Below are 16,519 nucleotides of genomic sequence, written 5' to 3'. Positions count from 1 at the left end.
CGCCCTCCCGGGCCTGTGGCCCCCACACCTGCCCTCACCGAGGCTGGGAGCGGCCTCTGGGCCAGAGTCTCCGGGGCACAGCCCTCCCCACTGGCCTGGCTCTTTAAGCAGCCACTGTCCTGGGCTTTTCCTTCCCAGAATTCTGGGCCACCAGGGCTTCCTCAGCCAACCGTCTCAGCCTGCATGCCTTGAGGGACAGGGTGCTCGCTCTCCCTCGGGAGCGGCCTGCTTCCCCCCGGGCATCCAGGCCATGCCAGCCTGCCAAGGCGCTGGGTGCTTAATGAGGCCAGCACCTTCAGAGCACCCCCGGCACCCTGGGCCCTGGGCCTTGCCCGGGGGTGGGTGGCCTGGGGGCCTGAGCGTGCCCCGCCTGCTGTGGCCAGCCCCCAGCTGGAGATGCGAGTATCTCGCTAAGGCCACGCAACCACCTGGCAGGATTCAGGCGTCAGAGCCCTGGCCCTCTCTCCCCGCTTCCTGTTTCCTTAGCATTCTTCCCTGCGGGCTGCCCTCCCGCCCCTCCCCCTCTGCCCCTCCTCTGCAGGAATCTCCACGCTGGAGGGGAGGCGGCGGCGGGAGGGGGGTGGGCGCCAGGGTCCTCTGGGCACATGCTCAAACCTGGCGGCAAACCCTAGCTCTCAGCACCTCTGTGGGCGGGGCGGGACCCAAGCCCGTGGTGGCGGGCACTCTCGGGGCAGCAGGAGCCCCTGCGGTGTCCGCTCGTGGGGCAGAAGCTAGACAATGAGGCGGACTTCCTCACCACGCCTCACACCCCGCCTCGCCCCTGGAGCTGCCGGAAACGAAATGAGGGCGTACGGGGCCAGGTGTCCACTCCCGTCCACCCCCGGGGGCTGCAGCCTGGACTGCAGCCTCGCGCCGCCACAGGGCCACCAGCTGGGGACTGACGGGGGGCAGGTGGCGCCCTCCAGCAGCTCCCGGCCTGCAGCCCAGCACCAGCCCTGGATACTGACTGCCCGCGGCCTCCGCCTGGCGTGTCCAGGGCCATGTCCCTGGGGTCCCCACGCCCTGAGTCATGGGCCCGGAGGCCCTGTGTGCTCTGAGCTGCCGGGGACAGAGTGAGCTTCCAGAGCCCGAGGCTGCTGGCTCCCCGTCCAGTGCTCCCCTGACGCCCCTCTGCCCGGCCAACCCCCAGGCACACCCCTCGGGCACCCTCCCTGGGTGGTCCCACGTCATGGGCCTGGAGGTGCCGGAAGGCCGCCCTGGGGACCTGGGCATGTCAGGCACTGTGCTGCCCCCGAGACAGTGACACCAGAGGGGGTGACCTGCTGGGGCAGAACAGGGGCTTTTCCCATGGAGGTGGCCAAGCCGGCCCCTCAGCCCACTGCGGGGCTCAAGGGGGGCAGACGGCCCCCAGGATGGGCCGGGACGATGGGGACAGCCAGGGAGAGACCCGGCTCCTTCCGCAGGGGCGTGGCGGCGGCACCTGGAAATCCCCAGCGCTCCCGGCCGGCAGTGAAGTCACCCTGGGGAGACCTGGGTCAGGGGAGCCGGGAGGTCACCCAGCCCCCGGCCCACCCCTAGACCCACCCCGACACCCCGGGCAGGGGGCCCTGGCCAGAGCAGGGGGCCTCATTGGGCCCCGGACAGGAGCGGCCGTCTGACCACTGACACGTGTTCACTGGGCACTGACCAGGTGCCAGGTGCCGTGCTGGGAGCTGGGGGCAGCTGCCGGCCTCTAAGAGCCTGCACGCTGACGGCCTGCCCCCCGAAGCCCACAGTCTCTGCCTGGGGAGCCCTGCCACCTCCCTGAAGTCCCCCTGTCTGAGGCCGGCAGCAGGGGCAGCCTTCTCTGCCCCTTGTTGTCCACCCCGTGCCCGGGATAAACCTGCCCATCCTGACCTCCCTCGGCCACCAGGCCTGGGGCAGCCACCCCCCTGCCACTGCGCCCTCACCTCCCACCGCCCACCCACTCTCCTGGGGGGCCACCCACACCCGCCCCCGGCCGTGCCCACAGTCACCCCTCCCCCGTGGCAAGGACACCCCTCCTCCAGCACACTCTTCAGCGCCAGGTCAGAGGTCACCCTCCCTGGTCCACCCTCACTGCCGCTGGGTTAGGGGTTCCTGCTGAGGGTGGCACGGTGGGGGAAGGTAGGAGGGGCACCCCGTTCCTCCTGTGCACACCACCTGTCGTGTTCCGGGGACCGCTGTCCAGGCTGTGGCGTGAGGGGCGGGTGCAGGGGTGGTCAGTGGCGGGAAGGGGAGCAGGGCAGAGAGAACTAGGCGCATCACCCAGATGGAGGGACCGGGGTCCAGGACAGTGGCAGGTGGCTGCCAAGGCTGCCCCAGGTCCACAGCGTGCAGCACCAAACGTGCTGACCCAACGGCGGTTACTGCGGGCCATCGGGAGCCGCCGGCTCTGACCAGCAGGAGGCACGGGTTTCCCGGCCCAGGTCAGTCACGGGCAGCAGCGTTTTCGGGAAACCCACGCCCGCAGGATACCTGAGAGGCCGCCCCAGGCTGGTGTCTGGGCCCCGCCCCCTGGGCCACGACACAGACAGTAACGGACCCTCGGGCACCCCACTCCACCACTCCCGGGGCAGGGAGCCGCCCTGGTGGCCAGGGAGGGAAGGGTCTAATTGAACCCCGGCCGCCATGCACAAGCCAGTCCAGCAAGAGGCCTTCCCAGGGGCGCCTGAGTCCTCCCGAGGGTCGTCCAAAGCCCTGTGTCGCCTGGTCCCCCAGGCGGGGGTCCAGGGCCCGGGAGTCCGCCCTAGAGGAATCCGCACTCCGTCTGGGCCGCCGCCTGGAGCAGTGGGAGCTGCAGCAGCAGTATCTGCCACAGAGCGGTGAGCCGAGACACCGCCCACCCTGTCCCTCCGCGGGCCTGGGCCGGGCGGCGGGCCGCTCTAGCGCCAGGGACACCTCTGCCCTGGGTGGCACTCGCAGCGGCGTGGGGAGCAGGGGCAGCTGTGGGGGAGGCGGCGGGTGGCATCTGAGAGCGATGGAGGCCCACGGATGCCATCAGGTGGGAGCCAGGGGAAGCCAACTCAGGCCCTTCCAGGCCGCCGCCAATGCCCGGGAGCGGCTCGCTGGGCAGGGCGGCGTCCCCCCTGGCTCCGCCCCGGGCACCAGCAGGCTGAGGTGCTGCAGCGGCAGCGATGGCTACTCGGGGACTGCCAAATTACAGTGCCTTCCACTCAGGGCTCAGACAGGGACCTCCGTGGCACCCCCAGGACCCGAGGTCCCCGCGCCATCCTGTCAGCGGGCAGAGGACAGGCCCCTGGTTGTGCTCCGCCACAGAGGCCCTGGGGGAGCTGCCTCCGGGCCTCCGCAGCCTCGTCCCCGGAGCGGGCCAAGCACGCCACACAGCCGCTGGCACGGAGGACCGGTGAGGGCTGGCTGGCTTCCAGGTGAGGCTGTTCCCCGGCATCCCAGGCCCTCGTGGCTGCACCTGTTTGCATGCCTCCAGGGCCAGGGAGCTCACTACCTCCCTGCCAACAGCTAGCCTGGCTGGAGACTCAGGCTCCCCGCTCAGGGACGAGGACACCGTGGGCGGGGGGCAGGCCGGGGAGGGGCCCGAGCCCGGAGCAGCCGCGAGACGGAGACAGGGAAGACAGGGAAAGGCACCAGGGAGCGCACCTGTGCCCACCCCCACCCGTCGGCCGGCCCGAGGGAGGCCCCGGGCCCGCGCCAGGGAAGGAGGACAAACGGCGGTTTTGTCCTTGGCCAGCGGGCGGCCCGCGCCACACAATGACCCTTTCATCAGGGCTGAGGGAGCCCGGGGCCGGGGTTTCATCTGACAAGGGAGGGCGCCCAGCCTCCTGTCCCCTCGCCGAGGGGATGGGGGTGGGGGGGCCGTGCAAACGGAGGCCTTGGGGGAGCCAGCTGAAGCCCCTCCGACCGCCTCGGGGCGGGGAGCCAGGTTCCGAGGGCACAGGGGCCACAGGCAGCGCCGGGGGGCCTGCTGCGGGTACCCCGATCCTGAGCTGACAGAGGTCTGGGTCCCACATTCAAGGCCTGCATGGAACCCCCCATCCCCTGCCACCACCCTCCTCCCAGAGCGCTGCTCCGGACCCCCGGCTGGGGCTCCGGGCCCCCCGCCGGCTGGCCCCGAGAGAGGCTCTGAGGGACCCGGCCGGGAGCAGGGGCAGGGCGTGGGACTGGCTAGGCCTGAGTCCGCCGGTCCCGGGGGACACAACGCAGGAACAGACAAGGTGCAGTCGAGGCCTCAGAGCACGTCCCTCTGCACGGTGGCCGCTCCCCCCAGGGCACCCGCCCGCTCCCCGTCCCACCCCCGAGGCCCAGAGACCACCGTGGGGAACACTTCCTCCGAGGGCCGTCGCCCTGGGCTCTGGGGCACCTCAGCAGAGGGGCTCATGCTGGACCCTGGCATTCAGCCGGCTCACCTCAGCAGGGCGCGGCGGCCCCTGGGTGCATGAGCGGTTTTGACGGGGAGTGTGGTTCCTTCTAGGGTCGTCTCTCACGTTCCTGTCTAGTCTGGGCAACTCCTATCCACCCTCCCAAACCTCTGCCTAGGAGCCACCTCCTCCGGGAAGCCCTCCAAGACACCTTGAGAGCCCATCACCCTATCCTGAACAATCACGTCCACGGGGCCTCCCTGCCCCTAAGGGCGGAGACGCACCCCATCTCCTGAGCCCCGACTGCACACCAGGGAGCCAGCTGAGCGCATCTCCATGTCCCCCTGTTGAATTCGCATGCCCTCTCTGGGAGACGGGAGTTCTCAGGATGCCCTCTGCGCGCGGGACACAACCAGGCAGTCAGAGGGAGGACGGGGATGGGACCTGGGTCACCATCGGGCCCCGGCCTCGCGAGGACTCGAGGGAAACCCGGTCAGAAAGTGGGCCATTCTCCGGCAGGGCCGCCGGCCGTGGCCCAGAGGCAGCCCCGCCCGCCCGCCCGCCGCGCCCCCCGCTCTGGAGTGTCCCGGGGACTCCCTTCGGGGACGCACCAGCCCCTCTTTCCCTGGCGGCTGGAGAGCCTCGCTCCCACGTCAGGGACTCCGTGAGGTTCTCTTTGATTTGTCCATCGTGAGCTGGGGTCCATGGTGGCTCTCCCCACGCTGTGCACTCATCCCCCACCCTCCGGAGCGTGGCCTTTCAGACCCGAGGGCACGCGGGCTGGACCCGAGTCTGCAGAGGAAGACGCCCCGCCCCTAGGCGCGGACGGGGAGACCGAGGCCCAGCGAGGCCCAGAGCGGGCAGACTGAGGCCTCACCGCAGAGCCCCTCCCAAACCGGCACAGGCGCAGCCTTCCGAGCTGGAGCTGCTCCCTGGTCACGGGTGACCTGTGCACGCCGGAGCCACGGCCCCACTCTGACCCCCAGAGGCTGCGATGCCACGGGAGTGGACCTGATTCAGCTGCCCCCCCCACCCCCACCGGCGGCAAGCCCACGGGGCCTCTGAGCTGCGGTGGACAGCACCAATAAAGCCACAGCAGCGGAGCCGGGAAGAGGCCCAGCCCTGGCTGGGCAGTGGTGAGTGCCCCCCAGCCCCCCACAGCCAGGTGGTCGGTGAGTAACCGCCCTGTCACTCATGACTCACTCAGCTCCCCAGAGCAGGCGGTCACCATGAGAGGCTCGTACCGGAAGACCTGGGGGATCATTGCCGCCAACCCCCACATCTGGGAGAGAGAGGCCAAGACCGGAAGGGACCTGCCCAGCGCAGGAGGCCAGCTTGGTCATGGCCTCAGGCCTCCCCAGGGCCCCCGTGCCAGCTGACCTGGCACCACAGGGCACCCTCTTGGCCCGAAGCCCCCACACCTGCCCTCCCTCGGGCCCTCCCTGACCCCCGCCAGCCCCGGGCGCTTCTGCTTTGACAACAGAGACGCAGGGGAGGGTGTGACCGGCCAGGGCTGGCCAGGCTCAGCATGGGGGGCGGGGGGCGGGGGCGGCACAGGGCAGGGGCTCGGGCCCTTCCAGGCCAGCACACCCGTCGAACCCGATCAGCGGCGGGGCCCAGGCATGCGTCTGGGATTTGCTGCGCACAACGGGCCGCGGCCCGGGACGGGGAGCTGGGAGCGCAGCCCAGATGCAGGGGCAGGACCCACTGTCTGCCAGTGTCTGTGATCCCAGCTGAGGGATGCCTTCTGGAAAGTTCTCTGGAGCAGAAAGAAGCCTCTGCCCAGGGCGCTCCCTGCCCCGGGCATCCTCAGATCGCACAGGGCCAGCCTTCAGACTCACTCCTGCAGGGCCGGGGTGGGCCGGCCGCTGACCCCCGCTGACCCCGGCTGATCCCAACGCTTCCGAAGCACTTCTGCAGGGACCGGACAGCCTCACCTGCCTGCAGGGAACACCTCAGCCCGCCAGGGAGGGTCTTCTCGCCACGCCCACTTTCGTTCGCATCGCCCTGGCCCCGCCCCCACCCACAGCACCCCAAGTGTGCAGCCTGTGCCCCCCCAGACAGGGCAGGGAGGCCTACAGACGCGGGAGGCCCCCCCCCCCTTGCTCCTGGGAGCGCTGAGCTCCACTCTGCGCAGGAAAGGCTGGCATCAGCACTTTCTCCCCCCAGGACTCGAGGTCCGGCCCCGGCGGGCTGCAGGGCGGGGTGCCGGGGGCGGGCAGGGAGCAGCCTGACTTGCGCCCCCGCCACGCCCGCTCCAGACCCCAACACTGGCCCTGGGACTCAGAGGAAAGCTGTTGCCTCAGGAGAACTCTACCAGCAAAGCTGGCAGAGTGTGCCCGCGGGGAGGCCTGCATGGGAATGCCCGGCGGTCACTGCCGACCGGACTGGAGGGCCAGACCCGAGGGGAACTTGGGCCTGAGGAGGGGTGCTGGTCACCACCTGCCCCAGAGCCCCCCCACTGCTGCCTTGCACCTCCCCCTCTCACCAGCTTCTGAGCCCCCTGCCCACCTCCTCCTCTCAGAGTCTCACTGCAGTTGGCACCGGGAGCCCAGGGTTCCCACCCCCCCACCCCCCCCACACCTCCCCAATAACACAGACCTCAGCCAGCTGGCTCCAAAGTGAGTTCTAAAGCAGAGTAGCTGCGGGTTCTCTAGCAGGATTTAAGACCGCGATGCCAGGGATTCTGGGGAGGGGAGCGGGCTCTGGACCTCCACCTCTGACCTCTGAGAACCCTCTGCCCTCTGAGAACAGGAGGCTGGGGTTCCAAGACCCCCTGGGCTGATCCATCTCCCCGGAGAGACTCCAGAAGCAGGACTCTCCTTCCTAGCCCCAATCCCCAATGATCAGGCAGTCCCCACCCGCCCTGCGCCCTTCCCGGGGCAGCCATCACCGCTCCCCCCCCCCCCCAGCGATGCCTCCGCAGCCGGGGCTGCCCGCCGGGCCTGGAGCGCTCTCTGCGCCCGGACCTTGTAATTATGCCCCACAGCCCGGGAAACCGCGGGGCCTCGCAGCATCTGGCTGTGGTTGCGAACTTTTGTTTCAAGATGCGCGACTATTTATAGAAGGAAAACTGGTAGGATAGTAATTTCCTAGGAGCTGGAGGAGAAATTGGCTGCGTCCCTATTAAAAGGGGGTGGGGGCGCGGCGATTTATTAGGACTGCGGCCGCGTGGAGGGAGGGGGTGGCGCAGGGAGCGGGAAGGCAGCGGCTGCCCCCTCTGGCCGCGTTAGGCGACCCCGGACGTGGCCCGCGTGTAAAGGAGGGGGAGGAGGGGGAGGGGTGGAGGGAGGGGGAGGGTGAACGGAGGAAAGAAAGGGAGGGAGAGCTGGCTCTGAGGTTTAATCAGTAGCATCCAGCTTAAATTCCCCCAAACGGCGGTTCCATAAATCAAACTTCTTTTTAAATCGGAGGCCAGAGCATATGCGTCCCATTAGGAATCCAGCGAAGCCACCGCTGCGCCAACGCGCCCCCTCGGTTCGCTGGGCCAGGCCGGGCCTTGCTTGGAGCTGCCCGGAGCCCGGCGGGCGCTGGCCCGCCCGATGCACACGCGCGCCCACGCTCGGGGCGCTGTCCCGGCCGGAACACCACGGCGCACCTCCGCCGGCCGCACGCGCAGCGCACTGTGCGCCCCCTCGCCCCCAGGTGAGGAGTCGGCGCCCGGGCCGGGGTCAGGCCTCCGGCGCGGCAGGAAGGAGGGGGAAGCCGCAGCGACCTCCTGGGACGGCCGGGGAGCTACCTGTTGGGGTGCAGCGTGCACGTGTGTGCCAGTGCTTATGCGGGGCGGAGGGTGCGTGCGTGCGGCTCACTCAGATGTGGCTCGCGTGAATTTATATTGGGAGGGGGATCCCGCTGGTCCAGGACTCGGTGGGGACGCGCAGGGAATTTCCGCGCCGCCCCCGCACCCTCTGACCTTGGCGCTGGGTATCCGCAGCCTGGTCTTGGGGGTCGGTCAGGCCTCTCGGGAGCCACCTTTTCTCTCGCCCCAAAGGCAGACTTCACTGCCAAAACTTCCCCGCGTCCTCCACCTCCGCGCCTTAGGTCGGCCAGGCGACCCAAAGCACCCCTGCTTTTGCGCACCGCGCACCGGGCGCCCCGCCCAGAGACCTCCCCGTCTCGTTCTCTGCCCTCCCTGCCCCACTGCCGATGGGTGGAGAGGGAGTCCCCCTCTCCCCGGCCGGCCGGCCCGCCCGCCCGCCCCGCGCGCGGCCCGCGGCACTCACAGGTAGCTGCCGCTGGACAAGATGAGAAAGATCTGCGGGCAATAGAGGGAGAGCAGCGCGCCGCGCGGCGACAGCAGGAGCATGGTGGGCCGGCGCTCCTGGCGGCGCTGGGCAGGCCCCGTGCGCAGGGCGCCTGAGCCAGCTGTGGCCGGGGTCTCCACGGCCCTCCCCGAAGTAAGGCGGCGGCGGCGGGCGCTAGGAACCCTGGCGCACGGGTCCTGGCGCAGTGGTCGCCGGTGCCCCGCCGCCAGGGCCGAGCATCGCGCTGCGACTGGAGTGCGGGGCGGGGGTGGGGTCGGCAAGGGACAGAGGGTGCGCCTCGGCCGCCGTCTGGACCTCCGTCGGTTGATCGGTCGGAACCGGCTCTGTCACTCTCTCTGGCTCACGTCTCCAAGTCTCCAGAGGCACGCAGCTGCCATTGGCCGCGCCGCCCCTACATCCGCCTCCTCCGCGGGCGGGTTTTTTTAAAGGGGAGGCTGACCCGAGCTCGCGGCGGGAGCCGCCCCCAGGGCTTGCCCAAACTGCCTTGGCTGGGTCCCCTTCCCGCAACTCCAGCGAACCACAGGGCTCTGGCCTGCGCCGGAGGGTGCACCTGGGGGGAGCGCCACAGGGTAACCGCGGGGGGGCGTGCGCTCCTCTCCGGGGCCGTGCTGGGCCATGTGTGCTCTGGGGTGCACGCATGTGCAGGCGTGTGCCTGTGCGTGCCCGCGGGGGCCTGGGAGCGTCAGCGAGGGTGCAGGTGTGTGCACACAGATGCACTGTGCGAGCCGTGTCTCTGCCCGCGCGCGCCCTTGGGTTTGGTGACGCTGGCTGCGGGTCGCCAGCACTCACCCACTGCGGCCCACCAGGCCCAGCCTGGCCGGGCTCACCTGTGCACATGCGCACTGGTGTCCCCGTGGGTCCGCCTCGGAGTCTCTTCCGAGAGGCTGGCCGCGGAAACGCACCCCCGACAGGTGCACAGACAGAGGCCCCACCTCTGGCTTCCCCCTCCCTTCTTTCGGCCGTGATAGTGTGGGGCACACTTCTCCCAGCCATCCTTCTCCCAGGGACGTTTTGTAAAGCCGGGAAACACAGGCTTTGAGTCCCCCCTCCGGCTGGCAGCCGCGCCGGGCCGCCCAACCGTGCTCCTCCGGCCGCCGTGCGGCCCTCCCACCGGGGCAGAGGCACCGCGCAGCTAAGACGACAGGGAAGGAGAGGTGTCTGCAGTGCAGCCACAGGTCCCGGGGCAGGCGGGTTTCTGGGCTTCCGCACTGGGTGTGGAGAAGTCCTGGCGTTCAGGAGCGAGGGCTGCCTCGGCCCCTTCGCTCCCCCGGGCGGGACCCTTGGGCGGGTCCCCCCCCAAGGCTGCCAGGCCGCTCCGCTCTCCCGGCTCCGAGGGCAGGAGGCAGGCCGGAGCCGCCGGTCTGGGAACTCCATGGCCCCTGTTCCCGGACGCGGAGCGTGCCCAGAATCCGGACGACCCCCGGGCCTGGCTCGGCCTCTCGCGGGGCTGGAGCACTGAGGCTGCTGGGTCCCCAGATGAGGGGCTGTGACTCTCCAAGCCCATTTGTTTTAAAACTGTGTACAATCCGAGACTCATGTGGTTTGGGGACCCCGACCCCCATGGGAATTGTGAGGGCTGGGTTCTCCGTGCCTGCTGGTCTGGGAGCTCCTCCCCCAGGGGCCACAGATCTGCACTGGCTGAGGGGCGTGTGCGGGGCGGGGGGGGGGCACTGCATGTGCACAGGTGCGGGCTGCTGGGCTGTGATCAGGGAATGTCTCCCCCACACACAGTATCTCTGACATCCTGTCGGGACTTTGGTGGCCCTGAAATCCCAGCTCCCCCTCCTTGCCTGAGGCCCCAGCATACACCGCGTGCAGCCATGCCCTGGGCTTCTGCAGTGGCCGTGGTGCCAGGGTCGCTCACAATCAGAAAGGTCGGACCGTCGTGAACAGGTGTTTATTGCCCCCGCCCCCAATCTCATGGCAAAGGCCCCCAGGCCTAACCTTTACAGCACCCAGTACAGGAGGCGCCACTGTGACCCCACTTTCCCAACAGGGGAAAGTGGGCTGGGGGGCCGGAGTTCACTCAGAGCCACCCAGACCTGGTCCTCGGGGCACTGGCTGCCAGGCCAGGTAACCCCTCAGGTGGCATCTGGGCGCAGCCGCCCTGTCCTCCCCGCCTTGTGCGGCCCAGATGGCTTGCTTGCACAGGAAGCAGGCCGCCCACCTCTCCCGAGATCGAAGACGGGTGGGGCTGAGGTGGTGGCCGAGGCTGACCACCCCCCTTAGTAGATCCCATGGTGTCTCTCTGGGTTTCCTGGGTGTTCATGGAGGCCTCATTCCTCCTCTCCCCAAGAATGAGAGTGTGCTTTAGGGGCACAACACAGGGGTGGGGGTTCGGAGTGCCCACGCCAGGGTTCCTTGACGGCAGCAGAGGGCAGAGCCTGGGCCGCCAGCCGGCTCTCAGAGGCACCCCCAGAAGACAGGTCCTCATGCCTGGGCGCCCAGGGTGGGGTGCTGTCCCTACGTGAACACTGGCCACCTTGAGGTCCAGGACAGCCAGAGGTGCAGCCCCTCTTACAGGGGAGAACAGGGGGCTGGCGGTGGGGGATGGGGAGGGCCAGTGCTAGGAGTCCAGGCTGGGCCCTGACTGCGCTCCCTTTGCTGTCTGGGAGCCGGAAGTTGGGGCTGCTTCCCAGAGTCCCCCTGCAAGCTGCTCTCCGAGGGCTCCTGCTGAGGGGTGCGGCCTGGAGACAGTGGCCTGTGGCAGAGGCCAGAGCCGGCTCCAGTCCCCTGCCACTGACTCTTGTGGACAAGTGGCTTGGCCTGCCCTGCTGGGTACCCTAGTCCTTAAAAGGAGAAGAGAAAGGGCACTTAACTGCAGGGTCGCCAGGAGGGGACAAGGCCTGGGCGCTGAGAACCAGACTGCAGAGAGAGCCTGGTGAGGGGGTGCCCACTGCTTTGGCGGGCACAGGAAGGGTAGCTGCAGGGGCTGCTGGAGGGCCCAGAAAGCAGTGCCTTCCCCGCTCCCCGCGGCCCACCCCCCCCCCCCGCCCCCAGCAGCCTTGGATGCGCAGGCTCTCACCTCCCATAAACAAACAGCCGGGGACACAGCCTACACACGGCCCACAAAAGACAGCCACCAGCAGCTGCAGGCGCGCCAGCCAGGTCTGCAGAGCCGAGGCTGGGGCAGCGGGCTTCCAGTCCTGCCCCCGCCGTCGCCGGCCTCAGTTTCTCCACCAGTGGAATGGCGGAGGGGGCAATGGACGAAATCATCCTCAGGTGGAGCTTGGATCTCCGGGCGGAGGAAGCTGCGTCTCTGCCCGCGGCGCTGGCCCGGCCCTCCCTCGCGGCTGTTCTTCGGCTTTGCCCCCGGCTAGGATCCACCTACCTCCCGTCGCCGGCGGCGCACAGTAGGCGCGCAGGGAGCGGCGGGGTGCGGGGCTGTGGGTGTCCTGGGCGAGGTGCACCTCACCCCCTGACGGTCACGCCGCCCCCCTCACCCCCACTTCGAGCGAGGCCGAGACAGACTCTGTCTAAAGGAGATCGCAGCTCGACAGGCAAGGACTCGGCTGGGCTCAGGAATGTGGAAATACGACTCGGAGCAGCTAGTGCAGTGAGCGCGGCCCGCCGGGCGCCCGCCCGCCCGCCCGCCGGGCCGCGCCAGGGGGAGCGCGGCGAGAGGGGGCCGGGCCGAGAGTCCCGGGAGGGCGGGGGCTCGGGGCCCGGACCGAGCCCGAGGCGGCCCGGCCGGCCGCGCAGCCCATCCCGAGCCAGCCGGACAAGTTGTCAAGGTAATTTCAACACGTCCGGGTGATGGATAGGGACGAAGGGCCGCGGCGGGTGCACCGGCCTGCGCGCCGGCGGCGGAGGAGCGCGCCCCCCGCCCGCAGGGGCCTCCCCGACCGCCCCCCCCCCGCTCCGGCGCGCCCTCCAGGCTGCGAGCGAACGGCCGGGCTCAGCGCCCGGCGCAGCCCGGGGAGGGAAGGCGCGTCCCACCCCCGGGGCCTGGAGCCCAAACAGGTGAAAGTACGCGCCGGGCACGCTCACCGCTACCCGCCAGTCTGCCCGCGGCCGCCTGCGCGCCCTGCTCTCCCTCCTCCAGCCCTGAGCTGGGCGCCCCTCGGGGGGACCTGTCGCTCCAGGGGCTCGGCCGCGTCTTCGCCGGGCGTGAGCGAGGGTCCGACACACGGGCCAGCCCCAGATCCTCGAGAGCCGCCCACGGCCCCATCCAGTCTCCACGTTCCCGCGGGGACGCCCTGAAGGGGGGTACCGCCGGCGGCCCGACCCCGGCGGCGGCCCCTGCCCACGGTGTTACTCACCCGAGCTTCACGTAGAGGACGCCAAAGCAGAGAAACACGTAAAAAATCCACTTGCGAAAGTTTCTGTGCATGATCCAGGGAGGGGGGCTGCGCCATAGACAGCGGCGGCCGGTGGGGACGCGCGGGCGGGGCGGGGAGCGGGCGGGGGCGGGGGGTCTCGGCGGACCGCTTCAGCCGGCGCTGCGGCTCGGGCGACTGGCGACGCGCGGGCACTCGGCGCGCGCTGCCACCATGGTGAGCCCGGGTCGCCGCCGCCGCCGCCGCCTCCGCTCGCGCCTGGGGGAGTGACCTAGGCTGGGGGCCGCAACCTCGGAGCACGGCCGAGCGATCGCGGGGCCCCACGAGCGCGGACGGGGACCGGGCCCGAGCGCGGCGGCTGGGCAGGCGCTGCCTGTACTGGGCGCAGCCGCCCGGGGCCGTGCGCGCTTCGCCGAGCGCCGCGGCGGCCAATGTGTCCGCACTTGTCGGCCTCCCCAGGTGACTCGCGGTCCCGGCCAGCGAGCTGCAAGGGAGCGAGCGCGCCCCAGGTAGGAGGATCCGCCTCCCGCCCGCCCTCCGCGCCCGCAGCGCGCGCTCTCTCTCTCTCCCTCGCTCCGCGGCTCTCCCCTCCCTTTTCTCCTCCCTCCCCCGTGACACACAGACACATCCACCCCCCGGACCCCCCTCCGCAGGCCGGCGCCCTTCCGATTGTCCTACTAGAACTGGGCTGGGGGAGGGGGATTGGGTTCGCGGGGGGGGGGGGCTCGGGGGAGGGTGCAGCTTGGAAGAGACACCTGCGGAGGGGGTGGCTGCTCCTGCTCCTCTGCGCCCGCCGGGGCGGGGGTGGGGGGGCGGGGAATGGACAATGCGGATCGTGGTGGCCACTCGGCCTCCAGTTTCTAGCGGGGGAGGGAGAGACCACCCAGCCGTATCGCCGTTCTGGCGCGCTTCCCCTCCCCCCAGCAGTGATCCACGCCGGGTCCTCCTGGGCCACACCCTTAGCCCAGGCTGCGGCGCCTTCCCCGAAGACCTCAATCAGAGAGCCCTCCCTCCGGCACCCAGGGTCGCCTCCACCTGCCAGCTCTGCCAGCTCAGCGTGGGGACTGGGGAGGGACGGGCGGGCAGGCCCTGCCAGACGCAGGGGGCGGCTCAGTTGACCTGCCGAAGCCCCGTGCCTAAGCGCCCCGGTAGAGACGGACTGGAGGATGCTGAGGGCTCTTCCCGGATTCTGGGCGAAGCGCCTAGACCGCGAGGGTTCCCTGCCTCCCTCCCACCCCCGGCCCGGCCCCGGCCCCTGCCTTGGTGGGGTCGGTCCCCTGTGCAGGGTCGGGCTCAGCGTTCACGTTCAGCGCCCGGAGCGCCAGGTCGCACGGCCGCGGCGCCCCACACACCTGGAGCGCTCTGGCTCGGCTCCGTCTGCAGTGAGTGGCCGCCAAGGGCCCCACAGACCCTGCTTCCCTGGATCCCTGTCGGGTCCCAGGGGGCAGGACCAGCCGGCGCCTACGCCCGGTCCTGGCTAGGCCCTCGCCGGCTGCCCGGGTTCTCGGCCCTCTGGGGCCGCAGCTCTCAGGGGAGTGGGTGGAACTGGGGAGACCCTAGTCCTGGAAGACCAGCGGGGGCCCTGGAAGTACGGGGGTGAGGCCGGGGTGTTGCTGCCAGTCGCCCTTGGGCCCACCGAGCCAAACTCAGGGGACCTCCAGCTCAGAGCCTACCTCCCCACCCCGCCCCCGCTGCCCCGCTGGACCCCCTGCCTCTGATCCCCTCTTAGTCTTTTCAACCCCCTGAACCTTTGCCATGACCCGGGCGCGGGCCTTTCCTTGGCCCCTCGCTCAGAGCTGGGGAGGTGGGGGGGCGGTGGCTGGGCAGCTGCGCGGAGCGGGGCGGATGAGCGGCCTTCCCAGACGAAAGGGGCACTGGAGACAATCACAGGCAGGGAGACTGGGGCGCAGAAAGAGGTGAAATGACAACAGCAGCCTCGTCTCCGAGTGTCCCCTGCGCCCCAGCGCCCGGGGTTCCGCGACGTAAAGCTGAACTCTGGCAGCCGGCGGGTCAGGGCTGAGCGCTGGCAGCCCGGGCCGGAGCCCGCCGTGGGGGTGGGGAGCTTCCGCGGGAGCCCCGGCCGCAGGCCGATGCTGCCCCCTGGCGGCGCGCCGCGAGGGCTCGGGTGCAGGGCTGCGGGCGCGCTGAGGGCGGCGTCCCCACCCTGGCCCCCCGTCCGCCGGCCACCCCGCACCCCACCGCCGCCGTCTTCAGCCTCGCTGCCCCTTCCTGGGGCGAATCTTCAGGAGCCGTGGGTGTGAGGCGGGGCTTAAATAACTGCGACCGCAGCGGTGACCTGCCTCCACCTCCGGCTGGGACGCAGGGACCCGCGTCACCCACCCGTCCCCTCCGGCCAGGCTGTGAGAGGGTTGGGGCCAGAGGTCGGGAGGCTTTCAGCCTGCGGGCGGGAACGCCTGGGTTCGCTCCCAGACTCGGCCGGCCGCTCGGGGCCGCTCTCCCGGGACGCGGTTGCACAGCGTCCTGCTGCCCCCTGCCGGCCGCGAGAGGGAACCGCAACGCAGAGAAAGGTCTGGGGTGTCCCCCGCCAGGTTCAAGGACAGTTCCTGTGAACTCTGGCCCCCCACGAGGTTCATTTTCCCAGAGGCATCTGACACATGCACACGCACGCATGCACATGCATGTTCCGTGCATGTGTGTGCACACACGTGCGTGCACACTCCCTGTACGTGCACGAGTGCACACGTGTGTATAGGCGTGTGTGGGCACGTGCGCACTCGCACTCACACGTGCATGCGCACGCACACCTGCAGGGAGCAGAAGCCGCTGCCTGGGGCCGGAAGGGTGGCCCTGCTGGGTTCTCCGCAGCCTGGGTTCCCGGGGCTGATCCCCAGGGCTCTGGGGTCTGTGGGACCCCACCTGCCCTTCCTCCCGAATGGGACCGCAGCCCCCGTCTCCCTGAACAGGACGGAGCTAGGCCCTGGCTCCAAGGGCCCCGAATGTGCTGAAGGTGGGGGAGAGGTCGGGTGGGAGGGAGTGGGGGACCCTTCTGCCGTGGGCAGGGCTCTGGTTCCCACTCAAGGTGGAGACCAGCCTATGCCCGAAGGGTGGAAGTGTCCAGAGTCAGGGCACCCCAGGGGCTCCAATGAGTCTCAAGCCACCTTTGGGCTCAGTGCGGCTCAGCACTGTGTGACCTCAGAGCTTTCTGTGTCTGCAGCGGGGGGCTCCCCGGCTCCCCGTGGGGGTGACAATGGCACCCACACTGCCTGGGGACTCGGCCCTCAGCCTCATCACACACACTCGTCCTCTCCTCGCCAGCGTCCTTGTCTCTGCCCCCGTCACTCGCACCCATCGGGCTAGTTCCAGCCCCAGGGCCTTTGCACATACCGTCCCTTCGAGAGCAGGGCTGTGCCCCTGGTTCCCTGTGGCCCCAGCTCAAATGTCCCACGTCAGAAGGGCCCTCGCACCCCCCCCAACACCCGTGCACCGGTATTCTCTACTGTAACAGTTTGCTGTGCCCCCTGTGACCCGAGGGCAATGTGTCCTTGTTTGTTTTCTGCCTGCCACCAGTCTCTAAGCTCCATGGGGACCCTCATGTCCCCTTCGGTTCCTGCTCTAGCCCCAGGGTAAGACCGAATCTGGCACTTAGTAAGTGCTCAGTAAGCAGTTGTTGAATGGAGGAATGGTGTTCCTGGAGACA

General features: G+C 69.9%; 1 protein-coding gene across 3 annotated transcripts in view; it reads right to left on the bottom strand.

Annotated features, from left to right (window-relative positions):
* Positions 1-16,519, bottom strand: part of WNT7B (Wnt family member 7B) — a 58,802-nt gene that overhangs the window by 28,115 nt on the left and 14,168 nt on the right. Inside the window, exon 1 of one of the 3 annotated variants that reach the window (XM_045835097.1) lies at positions 12,844-13,387. The exons of 1 other annotated variant lie outside the window; for it this stretch is intronic. In XM_045835097.1, the coding sequence (XP_045691053.1) occupies positions 12,844-12,914 (71 nt within the window). In that variant the 5' untranslated portion in view covers positions 12,915-13,387. Of the gene's footprint in view, positions 1-8,539; positions 8,623-12,843; positions 13,388-16,519 lie in introns of those variants that run through there. One more of the 3 variants, XM_045835096.1, reaches the window with a different exon arrangement.

This window comes from Phyllostomus hastatus, unplaced genomic scaffold, assembly GCF_019186645.2.
Source record: "Phyllostomus hastatus isolate PE091 unplaced genomic scaffold, TTU_PhHast_1.1 phas_contig_198, whole genome shotgun sequence".
Taxonomy (NCBI): Eukaryota; Metazoa; Chordata; class Mammalia; order Chiroptera; family Phyllostomidae; genus Phyllostomus; species Phyllostomus hastatus.
Note: the sequence above shows the minus strand (reverse complement) of the source record. Positions and strands in the feature narration are given on the sequence as shown.